Below are 16,738 nucleotides of genomic sequence, written 5' to 3'. Positions count from 1 at the left end.
CTCAGAGAGCTGTGGAAGCTGGGACATTGAATAAATTTAAGACAGAGATAGACAGTTTCTTAACCGATAAGGGATCAAGGGGTTATGGGGAGCGGGCAGGGAAGTGGAGCTGAGTCCATGATCAATTCAGCTATGATCGTATTAAATGGCGGAGCAGGCTCGAGGGGCAGTATGGCCTACGCCTGCTCCTATTTCTTATGTTCAATGCTCTTATGTAGAGGGGGTCTCTGGGAGTGTGTCAGTATTTACAGGGGGTCCCCGGGAGTGTGTCAGTATTTACAGGGGGGTCCCTGGGAGTGTGGCAGTATTTTCAGGGCGTACTCGTGAGTGTGTCAGTATTTACAGGGGGGTCCCTGGGAGTGTGTCAGTATTTTCAGGGCGTACTCGGGAGTGTGTCAGTATGTACAGGGGGTCCCCGGGAGTGTGTCAGTATTTACAGGGGGTCCCCGGGAGTGTGTCAGTATTTTCAGGGCGTACTCGTGAGTGTGTCAGTATTTACAGGGGGGTCCCTGGGAGTGTGTCAGTATTTTCAGGGCGTACTCGGGAGTGTGTCAGTATGTACAGGGGGTCCCCGGGAGTGTGTCAGTATTTACAGGGGTTCTCTGGGGGAGGAGGGGGGGGGGTGCCAGTATTTATAGGGGGTCACGGGGAGTGTGTCAGTAATTAAGATGCTCTCTGGGAGTGTGTCAGTATTTACAGGTGGCGGGGTGGGGGGGTTCCTGCACTCATTCAGCAAGCAACCGCCTGCCTTTGAAATCCCAGCCCCTTGCCTGGTAAATTATTCTAAACAGCTATCACCCTTTCAGCACATTTTGCTTTCAGAAGATTGGTCTCAAAACGAGTTGATCCTCATCCTGGAGCCTCTGCTCAATGACTTCTCAGAGTCAGTGTGTCCTTCGTGAAGCTGCCAATACCATTTCCATCCGGGGAGGGGGCGGATAACCCCGGAATTGCACAGGAACCACTGCAATCGATGCTTTGATCAATCCCCTCCGTGCTCGGCGCGCTCTCTCGTTATTATAAATGAGTGAAACTGCTGTCAGCTGTCGGTGGGGGGGGGGGGGGCGGGCAGACAGGTTACCCTCTCCCCCAACCCGAGCAGGAACTGTGTGAGCGAGGACTGTGCCCACTTCAATCTGTGCTGTATTCGTTGTTCTCGCCTGGAGTGGTAGCTGCCGTGCAGAGCCAGCCTTACATGTGGGCGCCGTGAGTGGGCCACTGCGGCCAAAAAGGGTATTACATTTTTTTTTAAATCTAAATTTAAAATACGGAGTGACTGCTGCCAACGAAGCGGAAGTTGCGCAGAAGCGTTCTGCGCCACGAAAGCCCATGTTCGTAACTTTCATTGATCCAACAGCAACACCAATTCGACACGCATCAGCCTTGGCTCAGTGGGCAGCACTCTCGCCTCCAAGTCAGAAGGTCGTGTGTTCGAGCCCCGATCCAGGGTCTGGAGTGCATAAAAATCCAGGCCGACACTCCCAGTTGCAGTGCTGAGGGAGCGCCGCACTGTCGGAGGTGCCGTCTTTCGGATGAGACGTTAAACCGAGGCCCCGTCTGCTCTCTCAGGGTGGATGTAAAAGATCCCATGGTGCTATTTTGAAGAAGAGCAGGGGGAGTTCTCCCCGGTGTCCTGGGCCAATATTTATCCCTCAATCAACAGAACAAAAAAACAAACAGATTATCCGGTCATTGTCACATTGCTGATTTTGGGAGCTTGCTGTGCGCCAATTGGCTGCTGCGTTTCCCACATTACAACAGTAACTGCACTTCAAAAAAAGTACGTCATTGGATGTAAAGTGCTTTGGGATGTCCGGTGGTTGTGAAAGGCGCTATATGAATGCAAGTTCCATTTTTTTTATTTCTTTCACCCTATCCGTGACCACGCCCAATTTTTAGGATACTATATCGGATAGTACATGGTCCACTGGGATAAAAGGGAGACTGAAGGTGGGTGGCAGGAGAGGGCCGAATTAATCTCAGTCTCACTTCCATCCCTGCGTGAATCACGTGCATTCAAACATTAGTGAAAAATCAATGGAACAATGGTGCGTTGACCCTGCCGAGCTGAAAAGAAATGAAAGAATGAATGACAAAGACCAGCTCCGGCTACAAAAATGAGATGCTTTTTTTTTCTCCTTTTTAATTTCATTAAACAGACAAAAGTCCACAACTTCATCTGCTCGAGGCATCGGTATCGAACTAACCTCTCGTTATATTTACATTTATTTACATTGGAGGGGGCTGCACGCGAAATGCAGCGGGTAACCCGTGAGACGTGGACGGGGTCTCACCGCCCGACACCGCAGGTCCCAAACTAACGTCCCCGCCAATTTGTTTTTTGGGCAGGAGGGTGCGCAGCCCGTTCAAATTTCCGCGCACGCCGCGCGGTCTTTTCCGTTTAAAAAAAAAAGCTGGTGAGCGTCCTGCACGCGGGAGCACCAGAGCGCGCGAGGCCACGCAACCCGTGGGCAACATTGGGGCCGACCCACCACTGCACGCCGGGGCTTATTATCTTCCACCAACCGGCAAGGACCTCAGCCTCCACCCGTTGCCCATGCCGGGAGGCGGTTCACCACCGGCGCCCATCTGTGCCGGAGTTTTCAAATCCTTCCATCGATTAAAATGAGAAAACAGCCCTGCGTTAAACAGCGTGTGTTATATGTACAATACACAGACGAGAGAGAAAACCGAGGTCAGGAACCACGCAGGTAACCCCCCCCCTCGGATTCTTTACAGCAATGTCTCGCTGCCCGAGACACATTTCTACCCCCCCCCCCCCACCCCCCACTGTTGTGCTTTCAAAATATATACAGATACGTACCAAACTGTCGCAAAAAGTTATTTAAAAAATCTGTCCCACCTCCCCGTGTGCCCCTTCTCATGGTATCGTTAATGCTCTCCGTGGGCTGCAGCCTCTGGTTTTGCCCGTAGGAATCAGAACTGCGGGTGTGTCCCTGCCTTATAAGGATTAACGCGCTCTCGCTCTAACTGTAAATTTACAACAAAAAAGAAACAGAATACTGAACCGAAAAGTGGAACTCGCCCAATTGGCTCTTATCTAAAAAAGGTGTTTGTGTCGGAGATGCTGACCATTCCTCAACCCTCACGTACCATCGACCCTCCATCACCAATGCAGTCATGGGTTTATGACAGACCTGCTACACCTTGTCTTCAGGTAGGGGCCCTCCACTCAGTCAATTATTGCCTGTGATAGAGACTGTAATTCCCGCATTGGACTGCACAGTAACTTGAGAACTCACTTTCATAGAAACACAGAAAATAGGTGCAGGAGTAGGCCATTCGGCCCTTCGATCCTGCACCACCATTCAATATGATCATGACTGATCATTTTTGTAACTTCAGTACCCCATTCCTGCTTGCTCTCCATACTCCTTGATCCCTTTAGCCATAAGGGCCACATCTAACTCCCTTTTGAATATATCTAATGAACTGGCCTCAATAACTTTCTGTGGTAGAGAATTCCACAGGTTCACAATTCTCTGAGTGAAGAAGTTTCTCCTCATCTCGGTCCTAAATGGCTTACCCCTTATCCTTAGACTGTGACCCCTGGTTCTGGACTTCCCTAACATCGGGAACATTCTTCCTGTATCTAACCTGTCTAATCCCGTCAGGACTTTTTATGTTTCTATGAGATCCCCTCTCATTCTTCTAAATTCCAGTGAATATGAGCCTAGTCGATCCAGTCTTTCAGAGTGGAAGCAAGTCTTCCTCGATCTCGAGGGACTGCCTATGATGATGATATTGCCGATGATATATTATGTCCCTGCAGTTTTAGAAGAACTAACTATTATTCGAAGAATGGTTTGAAAATGAAAGCCACTGAAATCCTATCCCTCGGATGGTGGATGCTCATGTCTCCAGGCCCCCTCAGCCTTCGGCAAGAAGTGGTCTCCAATCATTGCAATTGGTTGGCAAACGGCCTCCAGTCCGAACCCAGGTCAGATACAGGGTTGGTGCAGAGCGCGGGGAAGAGACAGGTCGAGATAGGAACGGGAGGAGGCCATTCGGCCTAGCCTCGAGCATTGAACGAGATCTGTACCCTAACTCCATCCACCCGGCTTGGCTCCATATCCCTCAACACCAAAAATCTATTGAAAATGATTAATTCAGCTGGCATCGACTGCTTTTTGCGGGAGAGAGTCCCGCACAACTACCACCCTTTGCGTGAAGAAGTCTTTCCCTAGCTTCTCTCCCGAATGGGTCTGGCTCTGAATTTAAGGCTATGTCCCCTTGGGTCCTAGACTAGCACCCACCCCCCCCAGCCCCCAACCAGTGGACAAAGTTTCTCTCCATAGCATGGAGAGTTGCAATCGTCTGCACTATAACTAATTTCCCCTCCTGGACTAAAAGCTCCTGTAAGAACCCCCCTCCCACCCCTAAGCCTAAGCTCACTGAGGAAAGAGTGGTCGTCTCGCCTGGATTAAATCGACAGTCTTTCGCCTTCTGAGCTTTCCGGAAGAACATGATCACTGCACGGATCTCTACTCAAAAAGCAAGTAGCATGAAGTCGATGAAATTGGAAAGTGGCACCAGCGATTTTCAACAAAATAATACACCAAAAAAAACATGACGCGAAAGTAAGTGCATGGCTAAAACCGGCTCTCTGGTCTTAATAAAAGTAACAATGGGTCCAAGTTAGAATAATGCAGGCAGGCCCCTCCTACGGCAGGTAGCTGGTTTTGCATTCTGACTTCTTCTGGCCCAGCAGCATGCCGTCAAACTGGTAGGTGAGTTTTTTTTTGATCTTGCGGATCTCGCCCGTTTTGCCGTAGTTCCTCAGCGCCCGTGCCATCTTCTGGTAGGTCATCTTCTTGCGGTTGCCCTTCTGCATGCCCCAGCGGTGGGCCAACTGTTCCTTGTGTTTGGAGGAGAACTGGAAGGTTCCCTTCTCGCGGTCCACCCACCAGACGCAGTCCCGCATGTCCCCGCTCTTCAGCAGCTCTAGCAGGAACTGGTAGAGGCGCACCTTCTTCCGGACACCTGGACGGTGGGGGGGGAGTCGGGAGGTTGCGTTAAGTCAGGCGGATCACAGAGGCAACTTTGCCAATCACAGCCGGAGGGTCAGCGAGAGAGAGAGAGAGAGAGAGAGAGACGGGTACTGCTCAAGTGAGGAAGAACATGCAAGGAGGTCACAGTAAGGGGAGAAAAAGGCAGCAAGCAGCAAGTGCGCATGAACATCAGGCAAGGGCAGGGATAGGTTCAGCGGCGAGGTCCTCCACAGTCAAATAGCCCCGCTGACGCTCAGAAAAATGGGCAAGGTAACGGGGGGGGGGGAAAGAGAGGTCACGGGTGGGAAGGGGGGGAAAGAGAGGTCACGGATGGGAAGGGGGGGAAAGAGAGGTCACGGGTGGGGAGGGGGGAAAGAGAGGTCACGGGTGGGGAGGGGGGGAAAGAGAGGTCACAGGTGGGGAGGGGGGGAAAGAGAGGTCATGGATGGGGAGGGGGGGGAGAAGAGGTCACGGGTGGGGAGGGGGGGGGAAGAGGTCACGGTGGGGAGGGGGGGGAAGAGGTCACGGTGGGGAGGGGGGGAAGAGGTCACGGGTGGGGAGGGGGGGGAAGAGGTCACGGGTGGGGAGGGGGGGGAAGAGGTCACGGTGGGGAGGGGGGAAAGAGGTCACGGTGGGGAGGGGGGAAGAGGTCACGGGTAGGGAGGGGGGGGAAGAGGTCACGGGTGGGGAGGGGGGGGAAGAGGTCACGGGTGGGGAGGGGGGGGAAGAGGTCACGGGTGGGGAGGGGGGGGGGAAGAGGTCACGGGTGGGGAGGGGGGGGGAAGAGGTCACGGGTGGGGAGGGGGGGGGAAGAGGTCACGGGTGGGGAGGGGGGGGGAAGAGGTCACGGGTGGGGAGGGGGGGGGAAGAGGTCACGGTGGGGAGGGGGGGGAAGAGGTCACGGGTGGGGAGGGGGGGGGGAAGAGGTCACGGGTGGGGAGGGGGGGGGAAAAGAGGTCACGGGTGGGGAGGGGGGGGGGGGAGAACCCACATCTGTTGAACCATATCCCAGCAAGAGACTCAGTGCCCTCAGGGGAGAAGCACAATAAGCAAGCGTATTAAAGTATCATTTATTTTCAAAAAAGAAAAGGGTCTGAACTCCAGAATCAGCCAACAGCAACAACGACCCTACAATCCGATTTTATATACAATTAGTTTTCAGTCCATTGCACTTCAAATGTGTTAAAAGTAGTTTTAAAAAAAAGTAATTTCATGGTGGGTCCTTCTGATTTGGAGGCCGAAATTTACAAGCATCAGCCAACCCATAAAGCTCCCTTGCCTATAGCAATTAATCTCTCAATGACCACCAGATCGCCTCTTCAGTAATTACATTTTGCGGCATGGTTATCAGCTGAGTGGTACGTCACATGTCACATGGTACAGCTCCCAACCGACAGCGAGCATCAGCAAGGGGAGGTCTGATCGTGCAATAAAAATGTCTCATTCAAATCTGCAGCAAACAGCGGCCCAGAGAATATAAGTGAGCGGGTGATAATGGGTCAGCAGCAGAATCACAAGCAGAGCACGTGGGCAAGAGTAGCATCAGTGTATGCAGAATGGGCAGGGAAGGTGGGGTCAGTAGGGTGGGGTAGGGTCGTAAGAACTAGGAGCAGGAGTAGGCCATACAGCCTCTCGAGCCTACTCCGCCATTCAATAAGATCATGGCTGGTCTGATCTTGGCCTCAACTCCACTTCCCCGCCCGCTCCCCATGACCCTCGACTCCCTTATCGTTCAAAAATCTGTCTATCTCCACCTTAAATATATTCAATGACCCAGCCTCCACAGCTCTCTGGGGCAGATAATTCCACAGATTTACAACCCTCTGAGAGAAGAAATTCCTCCTCATCCCGGTTTTCTGAAACTATGCCCCCTAGTTCTAGATTGCCCACAAGGGGAAACATCCTCTCTGCATCTACCCTGTCGAGCTCCCTCAGAATCTTATACGTTTCAATAAGATCACCTCTCATTCTTCTAAACTCCAATGAGTACAGGCCCAACCTGCTCAACCTTTCTTCATAAGTCAACCCCTTCATCTCAGGAATCAACCAAATGAACCTTCTCTGGACAGCCTCCAATGCAAGTATATCTCTCCTTAAATAAGGAGACCAAAATTGTACGCAGTGCTCCAGGTGTGGCCTCACCAACACCCTGTACAGTTGCAGCACGACTTCCCTACTTTTATACTCTATCCCCCTTGCAATAAAGGCCAACATTCCATTTGCCTTCCTGATTACTTGCTGTACCTGCATGACCCCCAATTTTGAGGTGGGCCTCCATTTCGCTCCAAGGAACCTCCGTCACCCGCCATCGCGCCCCAGTGATTCCCGCGCAGTTTCCTGGCTCGGACTCAGGAGCGGGTCAAGCCCGCACTCCACACCCACCTGCAACAACCCCCCCCCCCCCCCCGCCCCCACCCACAGTTCCCAACCCACTTCCCGTCCAATTGACCAAATCCTAACCGCTTCCCCCCCATCGACTCGGCCAAACCCAGCTCTACCACGACTGATGGCAGAAGGCAGATGTACATCAGCACCGACGTTAGACAATGTTGGCTTTCCTGCACCACTCTGCTACTGGCTGAATCTTACAACACCGAAGGAGGCCATTCGGCCCATCGTGGCCTGTGCCGGCTCTTTGGTAGAGCTGTCCAATTAGTCCCACTTCCCCTGCTCTCTCCCCATAGCCCGGCTATTTTTTCTCCTTCAACTATTTATCCGATTCCCTTTTGAAAGTTACTATTGAATCTATTTCCCCCCGCCCTTTCAGGCAGCGCATTCCAGAGCATAACAATTCTCCTCAGATCCCTCTCTGGTTCCTTTGCCAATCACATTAAATCTGCGTCCTCTGGTTACTGACCCTTCTGCCACTGGAAACCGTTTCTCCTTAGTTACTCTATCAAAACTGTTCTTGATTTTGAACACCTCTATCAAATCTCCCCTTAATCCTCTCTGCTCTAAAGAGAACAACTCCAGCTTCTCCAGTCTCTCCATATAATTGAAGTCCCTCTTAAGAAATAGGAGTAGGCCATAAGGCCCCTGAAGCCTGTTCCGCCTTTTAATACGATCATGGCTGATGTTATTGATAAAGGGGTTGACTTATGAAGAATGGTTAAGCAGGTTGGGCCTACACTCATTGGAGTTTAGAAGAATGAGAGGTGATCTTATTAGATACACGCAAGATACTGAGGGGACTCGACAAGGTAGACGCCGAGAGGATGTTTCCCCCTCGTGGGGGAATCTAGAAGTAGGGGCATAGTTTAAGAATAAGGGGTTGCCCATTTAGAACTGAGATGAGGATGAATTTCTTCTCTCAGAGGGTCGTGAATCTGGGGAATTCTCTGCCCCAGAGAGCTGTGGAGGCTGGGTCATTGAATAGATTTCAGGTGGAGATAAACAGATTTTTGAACGATAAGGGAGTCAAGGGTTATGGGGAGCGGGCAGGGAGGTGGAGCTGAGCCCAAGATCAGATCAGCCATGATCTTATTGAATGGCGGAGCAGGATCGAGGGACCAAATGGCCGACTCCCTGGAACCATTCTAGTAAATCTCCTCTGCAGCCTCTCCGAGGCCTCGACAACCTTCCTAAAATGTGGTGCCAGTAGGGGGGGTGGGGGACTGTGACCGACACACTTTGACTTGAAGCTTCAAGGTCCCACTCACCTCCATCGTGTGTCGATGATTCTCTGGGAGGGATGTTCTCATCGAATTCACTGTCGGAAACCTCCAGCACAGGACTGCCAATGTTATAGTCGTCGTCCTCAGACATCGACGGGCTCGATAAGTCGTTGGACGTCTGGTACGAAGGGTACAGCATCGGGAAAACCTGGCGGGGAGAAGGGAAAGAAAACGGGAAAATAAAATCCCAGCCACTGTAATCCTTTAGAATATTTTTTTATATTGGTGTGGTAGAGAGAGAGAGAAAAAAAGTACAAAAAAAGAGTGAATGAGAGAGAGAGAGAGGGGAAGAGAAAGAGAGGGGAAGAAAGAGAGAAAGAGGGAGAGAGGAAGAAAGAGAGAGAGAGAATGAAAGAGAAAGAGGAAGAAAGAGAGAGAGAGAGAATGAAAGAGAAAGAGGGAGAGAGGAAGAAAGAGAGAGAGAGAGAATGAAAGAGAAAGAGGGAGAGAGGAAGAGTGAGAGAGAATGAATGAGAAACAGGGAGAGAGGAAGAGAGAGAGAGAATGAAAGAGAAAGAAGGAGAGGGGAAGAAAGAGAGAGAGAGAGAGAGGGAGAGGAAGAAAGAGAAAGAAAAATAGGGAGAAAGGAAGAAAGAGAAGGAAGGAAGGAAAGAAGGAAGAGAGGTAAAGAGGAAAATGGTGAAGATAGCGCGAGAGAAAAAGGAAAAGAAAGAGGGAAAGAGAGAGAGAAAGAGCGAGAGAGAGATGAAAAAGAGGGAGAGAGAGAAAGAAGGCAGAAAGGAGAGAGGTAAAGAGGAAAATAGTGAAGATAGCGAGAGAGAAAGTAAAAGGAAAAGAAAGAGGGAAAGAAAGGGAGCGATAGATGAAAAAGAGTGAAAGAAAGATTATTTTATCACATTGCCTATGCTGCCTGTTGACTCCGTGTTGCAGGGCGAATCTCCTGGCTGCATTGTTGCACTGACCTGTCTGCAGCAGGAGGTTTGCCTGCAACATCGGGAGCCAGGAGATAGTGCGAGAGGTCCTGCAATGCACTGGGAGACTTGTACAGTTTCAGCTTACACAAGATACAGAATGAGGAAGGCAATAAATCAACCTGACTTACCCATCTCTCACCATCTCGCTCTCTCTCTCTCTAGTCATGCATCTTATTGGTCCCCGTTATACTGTCTGCTTCAATTTGCCTTCTCCAGTAGCTTATTCTACAATCCGATCACTTGTTAGATTAACTTCTAACCTCTTCCTTTGTAACTTCAAACTTTTACCAGTAACCACATTTGTAACTCGGGTGCTTTCAAAATCTGCCCGTTTCCAAAGAGAACAAACCCAGTTTCCTTACTCTTTCCAATCTTAGCTTCGTGGTAGTTTCTTGAGGTCCCCTAAAAGAGTAGATTTGATAGGATCTAGTGACCATCTCATTGGTCTGTGCGTAAATTGGCTGCCGTGTTTCCAACATTGCTACACTTCAAAAAGTACTTCATTGGCTGCAAAACGCTTTGGGACGTCCCGAGATCGTAAAAGGCGCTATATAAATGCAAGCCTTGCTTCATGGGACTCAAGAGTAATGCCCCAAGCTTATACTTCCCTCTTTACTCACTTGGGGCTGATGTACCCTTCCTGCATGAGCCTCTTGGCAGGTCTGCAGGGAAGACCTATCCCAGAGGGCTGTGGAGGCTCAGTCTTTGAGTGTATTCAAGACAGAGATCGATAGATTTTTGGATCCGAGGGGAAATCAAGGGATATGGGGATAGAGCAGGGAAGTGGAGTTGAGGTCGAAGATCAGCTATGATCTTATTGAATGGCGGAGCAGGCCCGAGGGGCCGAATGGCCGACTCCTGCTCCCATTTCTTATGTTCTAATGTTTATGCTCTGGCTAACCCGACATTAGGGACGCCGACTCTGATTGGATGCATTCCTGGAGATTTCATCACATGACCTCCCGTCCCACCCTACCCTCCTGCCATTGGTCACTTGGCATGTCCTTCCTCATGGCGACCGCCCATGCCCATTGGAAAGTGAACAGATTCTTTAGTACCCCATTGGATGATGGTTGACTGTCAGTCTTTTCTCCGTCCCATCTCCAACACTTTTATATACAACACAAGAAAGTGATCAGAAAAGATAAAAATAAACACGATTCCCCTCTGGTTTTATCGCCTGGGTGTTGCTCGCAAGGTGCAGGAGATCAATTGCTAATTTCCTAGAGACTCCAGGGCAACGCTGGAGGGTTGGCAACTCTTCCAAGCTGTGGCTCAGTGGGTAGCACCCTCGCCTCGGAGTCAGAAGGCTGTGGGTCCAAGTCCCCACACCAGGGACTTGAGCACAAAAAAAAAAATCTGGGCTGACACTCCAGCACAGTGCTGAGGGAGTGCTGCACTGTAGGAGGTGCCGTCTTTTGGATGAGACATTAAACTGAGTGCTCTCTCAGGTGGACATAAAAGATCCCATGGCACTATTTCGAAGAAGAGCAGGGGGAGTTATCCCCGGTGTCCTGGGGCCAATATTTATCCCTCAATCAACATAACAAAAAAAAAAAACAGATTATCTGGGTCATTATCACACTGCTGTGTGTGGGAGCTTGCTGTGCGCAAATTGGCTGCCGCGTTTCCCACATTCCAACAGCGACTACACTCCAAAAGTACTTCATTGGCTGTAAAGCGCTTCGAGACGTCCGGTGTTCGTGAAAGGCGCTATATAAACGCAAGTCTTTCGTACCTGATTGTAGTCGTCCTCCAGCGGACAGGTGGTGTGGTTGGGCAGCGAGGGGTCGTGGCTGCTGACTACCTCCAGCGGAAACTGCGGGTACAAACTCTGCAGGTGGGACACCGGCACGTTCTGAAGCTGCGTGAACTGTCCTCCATCAAAATGCTCGTAGCTCAGCCCGTGGTGCTCGGAGCCAGTCCAGTAATGATCTAAATTCAGAGAAGCAGCTCGTCAGGGGACTTGGGGATGGGGGATGGGGTTATACTTTTGGATCCTTTTGCCCTTTCAACTTTGCTCCCACTTCCATCACTGCAATGTATTTGCTTCATGGGTTCTTTGCTTAAGAATTCATAGCAACACATTGCTATTAAGAACGAGTTGGTTTATTAGTAAAGGTTTAACAATCACACTACACATTACCAGGGCCGTGGCCATTGGAGGGAGCAGCGTGCGACGGCCTGGCCCGGAAATCGGCACGGTCCCGGCCTGCAAGACCATCAGCAGGCCGGGGCCATTAGAGGGAGCAGCGTACGGCGGTATACCACGGCAGGGAGCAGCGCGCGCTGCTGCAGGAGGGCGACGGCTGACTGCAGTGCGGGCAGGTACAGCAGGAGCGGTGAGGTTGGGGCGAAGGAGCGGCCAGAGTTCGTAAAGCTATGTGATCAGGGCCCAGGAGAGGCGAGAGTTCGGGGCCCAGAAGAGGTGAGGGCTCAGGGGGAGCACAGGCCAGCCCACATCGCGATATGTGCGCGCACTAGGCCCGTGCAGCAGAGCAGGTCTCCAGTCGTCTTGGTTAACCCTTGCCACTGGGCCAAGACCTCGCTCTGTCAAGCCCCGTGTGGTGGCTGGTGTGCAACAGCCACCCCACGTTAAAACAATCCACCCACAGGCATCTTCCACCCTTCAGCATGTAGTTCGGGACCTGGAATATTAGGTCCTTCATTGAAACATCTGTGAACTCATCCCTTTTCGGCGTGGAAGCAAGTCATCCTCGTTTCGAGGGACTGCCTATGATGATGATGACGACATTACCAGTTCATCCACCTCGCTCACAACCACCTGCCTCATCGTGGACCCAACTGGCTGGGGTTTTATTGAGTCTTGTGAACATCACGTGACTGGCTAAGCCACTCCCAACTCAACAGCTCCACAAACCCGTGAGCATCCTCACAGGGGCATACATTACAGTCACCTCGCTCGGAGCCATCTGGCTAAGGAGAAGCAGATGACCCGAAACACTTGGGTGCCAGTGGGAGGGGAGGGTGGGATGCCCCAAGACACACCCTGTGCTGACTCTCGCCTGGCAACAGCAGGGCATCAGACAGCGGTTGCATTGTAACTGAGACACTCAGTGTCTCAGTTACAATGCGAGCATAATTACCCCAGGTCCCTGGCACGATGCAGAAAAGGACTCCAGCAATTTGAAGCAGAACTAGCAGATTACACTGACAGGGTGAGGTGGGAGGAGGCTCGTCTAGAGCATAAACACCAGCACGGACCAGTTGGGCCAAGAGGCCAGCATTCATTAACACGCAGATGTGTATATTATAAAGCAGAAACTTACAACATATCTATATTCAATAACAATGATATTCAACAGCATCGCCATCGCCGAATCCCCCACTCTATCAACATCCTGGGGGTCACCATTGACCACATAACTCAACTGGACCAGACACATAAATGCCATGGCCACTAGAGCAGGTCAGAGGCTGGGTATTCTGTGGTGAGTGTATCACCTCCTGACTCCCCAAAGCCTTTCCACCATCTACAAGGCACAAGTCAGGAGTGTGATGGAATACTCTCCACTTGCCTGGATGAGCGCAGCTCCAACAACACTCAAGAAGCTCGACACCATCCAGGGCAAAGCAGCCCCCTTGATCGGCACCCCATCCACCACCTTCAACACTCACTCCCTCCACCACCGGCGCCCCCTGGCTGCAGTGTGTACCATCTACAAGATGCACTGCAGCAACTCGCCGAGGCTTCTTCGGCAGCACCTCCCAAACCCGCGACCTCTACCGCCTAGAAGGACAAGGGCAGCAGGCGCACGGGAACACCACCACCTCCACGTTCCCCTCCCAGTCACACACCATCCTGACTCGAAAATATATCGGCCGTTCCTTCATCGTCGCTGGGTCACAATCCTGGAACTCCCTCCCTAACAGCACTGTGGGAGCACCTTCACCACACGGACTGCAGCGGTTCAAGAAGGCGGCTCACCACCACCTTCTCAGGGAAGGGCAATAAATACCAGCCTTGCCAGTGATGCCCACATGCTGAAGAATGATTCAAGAGGTCCTTGCATTCCAGGAGTACAGCACAGGAGTCAACCCTTCCAAGATTGCAAGGTCCTCAATAGTGTTTCATTGGCTCTGAGCTGGGATGTTCTGCCAGTGCCATTGGAGTGGAGAAGGGGGTGGCTAAAGGGGGAGTGTGCAACCAAGGTTCACCAGACTGATTCCTGGGATGGGGGGATTGTCCTATGAGGAGAGATTGAGTAGACTAGGCCAATATTCTCCAGAGTTTAGAAGAATGAGAGATGATCTCATTGAAACATACAACATTCTTACAGGGCTTGACAGGGTAGATGCAGGGAGGATGTTTCCCCCGGGCTGGGGAGTCTAGAACCAGGGGTCACAGTCTCGGAATAAGGGGTCGGCCATTTAGGACTGAGATGAAGAGAAACTTCTTCATTCAGAGGGTGGTGAATCTTTGGAATTCTCTGCCCCAGAGGGCTGTGGGGGCTCAGTCGTTGAGTATATTCAAGACAGAGATCGATAGATTTTTGGATATTCAGGGAATCAAGGGATATGGGGTTAGTGCAGGAAAGTGGAGTTGAGGTCGAAGATCAGCCATGATCTCATTGAGTGGTGGAGCAGGCTCGAGGGGCCGAATGGCCTACTCCTGCTCCTTTTTTCTTAACACTTGAAGCACAGAGAGAGATGACACATGGGGAGGGGGAACCAGTAGCAAGAGGAAATATGGCCGCTTTCAATCTCCACCCAACAGCCAAGCCACTCACCCCCTGGTTGTTCCGGCTCGGCGACATAGTACGAGCAGAAAGCAGCTGGGTGCTTGCTGTATGTGTCTGTCTCGTACGTCACGGCATCAGGATACTGTAGAGGAGAAACAGAACTGTCAGCGTTATCCAACATACACTTGATTCCCCCTCACCATACAGACGTCCCGTGACGGGCAAGAGGAGAGAGATCGCTCTTTTCCCCTTCCCAGCCCATCGGGATAAACAAACGTGCATTTATTATGACAACTTATATAGCGCCTTTTACATCCTAAAACATCCCAGGAGTGTTATAAAACAAAATTTGACACCGAGCCACATGAGAAATTAGGGTAGGTGACCAAAAGCTTGGTCAAAGAGGTAAGTTTAAGGAGCATCTTAAAGGAGGGGAGAGAGGCAGAGAGGTTTAGGGAGGGAGTTTCAGAGCTTGGGGCCCAGGCAACAGAAGGCACGGCCACCGATGGTTGAGCGATTATAATCAGGAATGCGCAAGAGGGCAGAATTAGAGGAATGCAGACATCTCGGGAGGTTGTGGGGCTGGAGGAGATTACAGAGATAGGGAGGGGCGAGGGCCATGCAGGGATTTGAAAACAAGGATGAGAATTTTAAAACCGAGGCGTTGCTTAACCGGGAGCCAATGTAGGTCAGTGAGCACAGGAGTGATGGGTGAGTGGGACTTGGTGCGAGTTAGGACACGGGGCAGCCGAGTTTTGGATAACCTATAGTTTACGTAGGGTAGAATGTGGGTACCACCTTGCAGATGCCCCAATACATGTCACAGTCAACGAAGCGCTTTCTGAAGTGTCGTCGTTGTTGTCATGTAGGCAAGCGCGGCAGCCATTTTTGAGCACAGCAAGATCTCACACACCCAGCAATTAAATAAATGACCGGAGATAGTTTTTTTTAAAAAAAAAAGTGATGTTGCTTGAGGGATAAACATTGACCCCAGGACATCAGGGAGAACTCCCCCATACTCCCAGCTCTTCTTCGAAATATCGGCCGTGGGATCTTCTATGTCAACCCGAGAGGGCAGACGGGGTCCAGGTTTAACGTCTCATCCGAAAGATGGCACCTCCGACAGTGCAGCACTCCCTCAGCACTGCACTGGGAGTGTCGGCCGAGAAGACGTTTTAGAATTAAATGTCGGGGGCATGATAAAACAAATTTGCAGATGGTACAAAAATTGCTCATGTGGTTAACAGTGAGGAGGAAAGCTGTGGACTGCAGGAAGATCTCGATGAAGTGGTCAGTTGGGCAGAAAAGTGGCAAATGGAATTCAATCTGGAAAAGTGTGAGGTAATCCATTTGGGGAGGGGCAACAAGGCAAGGGAATACACAATAAATGGGAGAATACTGAGAGGTGTGGAGGAACAGAGGGACCTTGGAGTGCATGTCTACAGATCCTTAAAAAGGTAGCAGGACAGGTCGATTAGGTAGTAAAAAAGGCATACGGAATACTTTCCTTTATTAGCCGAGGCATAGAATATAAAAGCATGGAAGTTATGCTTGAACTGTGTACAACACTAGTTAGGCCACAGCTGGAGTACTGCGTGCTGGTCACCACATTACAGGAAGGATGTGATTGCACTAGAGCAGGTACAGAGGAGATTGACGAGGATATTGCCAGGACTGGAAAATTGTAGCTCTGAGGAAAGATTGGATAGGCTGGGGTTGTTTTCTTTGGAACAGAGGAGGCTGAGGTGCATAAAATAATGAGGGTCCGAGATGGAGTGGATAGGAAGGACCGGTTTCCCTTAGCAGAGATCAATAACCAGGGGCCATAGTTTTAAAGTAACTAGTGGAAGGATTAGAGGGGAGTTGAGGAGAACTTTCTTCACCCAGAGGGCGGTGGGGGTCTGGAACTCACTGCCTGAAAGGGTGGTAGAGGCAGAAACCCTCACCACATTTCAAACAGTACTTGGATGTGTGCCTGAAGCGCCGTAACCTGCAGGACTACGGACCGAGAGCGGGAAAGTGGGATTTGACTGGGGAAGCTTATTTTTCGACCGACGCAGACACGATTGGGCCGAATGGCCTCCTTCTGTGTCGTAATTTTCTATGATCCTAAGAACACTGGCGAAACCCCAGCTGAGTCACAGCTCTCACAGGTACAAGCCGGCCGTCATGCCAGCTTATCTGAATGTTTTCGCAAGCGGTATCATCAGTGTTATGTTTCATTCTAAATAGTTGTGCACAAACAGCTTGGCTCGTTACTTTTGGAGGCCTGGCTCTGACAAGCAATCGCAGCTCAGGTAGATGGTGGCCTACTCAAAGCTGGCATCTGTTTCCTTTACTTTTTTTTTTCCGGTTGCACGAGACACTTCAGACTCTTATCTGCCGCACCAGGGCCCTCGGGATGAATGCACGTG

At 50.9% G+C, this 16,738-nt stretch overlaps 1 protein-coding gene across 1 annotated transcript in view; it reads right to left on the bottom strand.

The window, feature by feature from the left end:
- Positions 1-2,110: 2,110 nt before the first annotated feature.
- LOC139230030 (transcription factor PU.1-like) overlaps positions 2,111-16,738 on the bottom strand; it is a 32,557-nt gene continuing 17,929 nt past the window's right edge. Inside the window, exons 3-6 of the mRNA XM_070861773.1 lie at positions 14,373-14,466; positions 11,360-11,556; positions 8,672-8,834; positions 2,111-5,004 (exon numbers count right to left, since the gene is read on the bottom strand). Coding sequence (XP_070717874.1) covers positions 4,685-5,004; positions 8,672-8,834; positions 11,360-11,556; positions 14,373-14,466 — 774 coding nt within the window. The 3' untranslated portion in view covers positions 2,111-4,684. The remainder of the gene's footprint in view (positions 5,005-8,671; positions 8,835-11,359; positions 11,557-14,372; positions 14,467-16,738) is intronic.

Source organism: Pristiophorus japonicus, chromosome 19, assembly GCF_044704955.1.
Source record: "Pristiophorus japonicus isolate sPriJap1 chromosome 19, sPriJap1.hap1, whole genome shotgun sequence".
Classification (NCBI taxonomy): domain Eukaryota; kingdom Metazoa; phylum Chordata; class Chondrichthyes; family Pristiophoridae; genus Pristiophorus; species Pristiophorus japonicus.
This window is presented reverse-complemented; position numbering and strand designations above follow the sequence as displayed.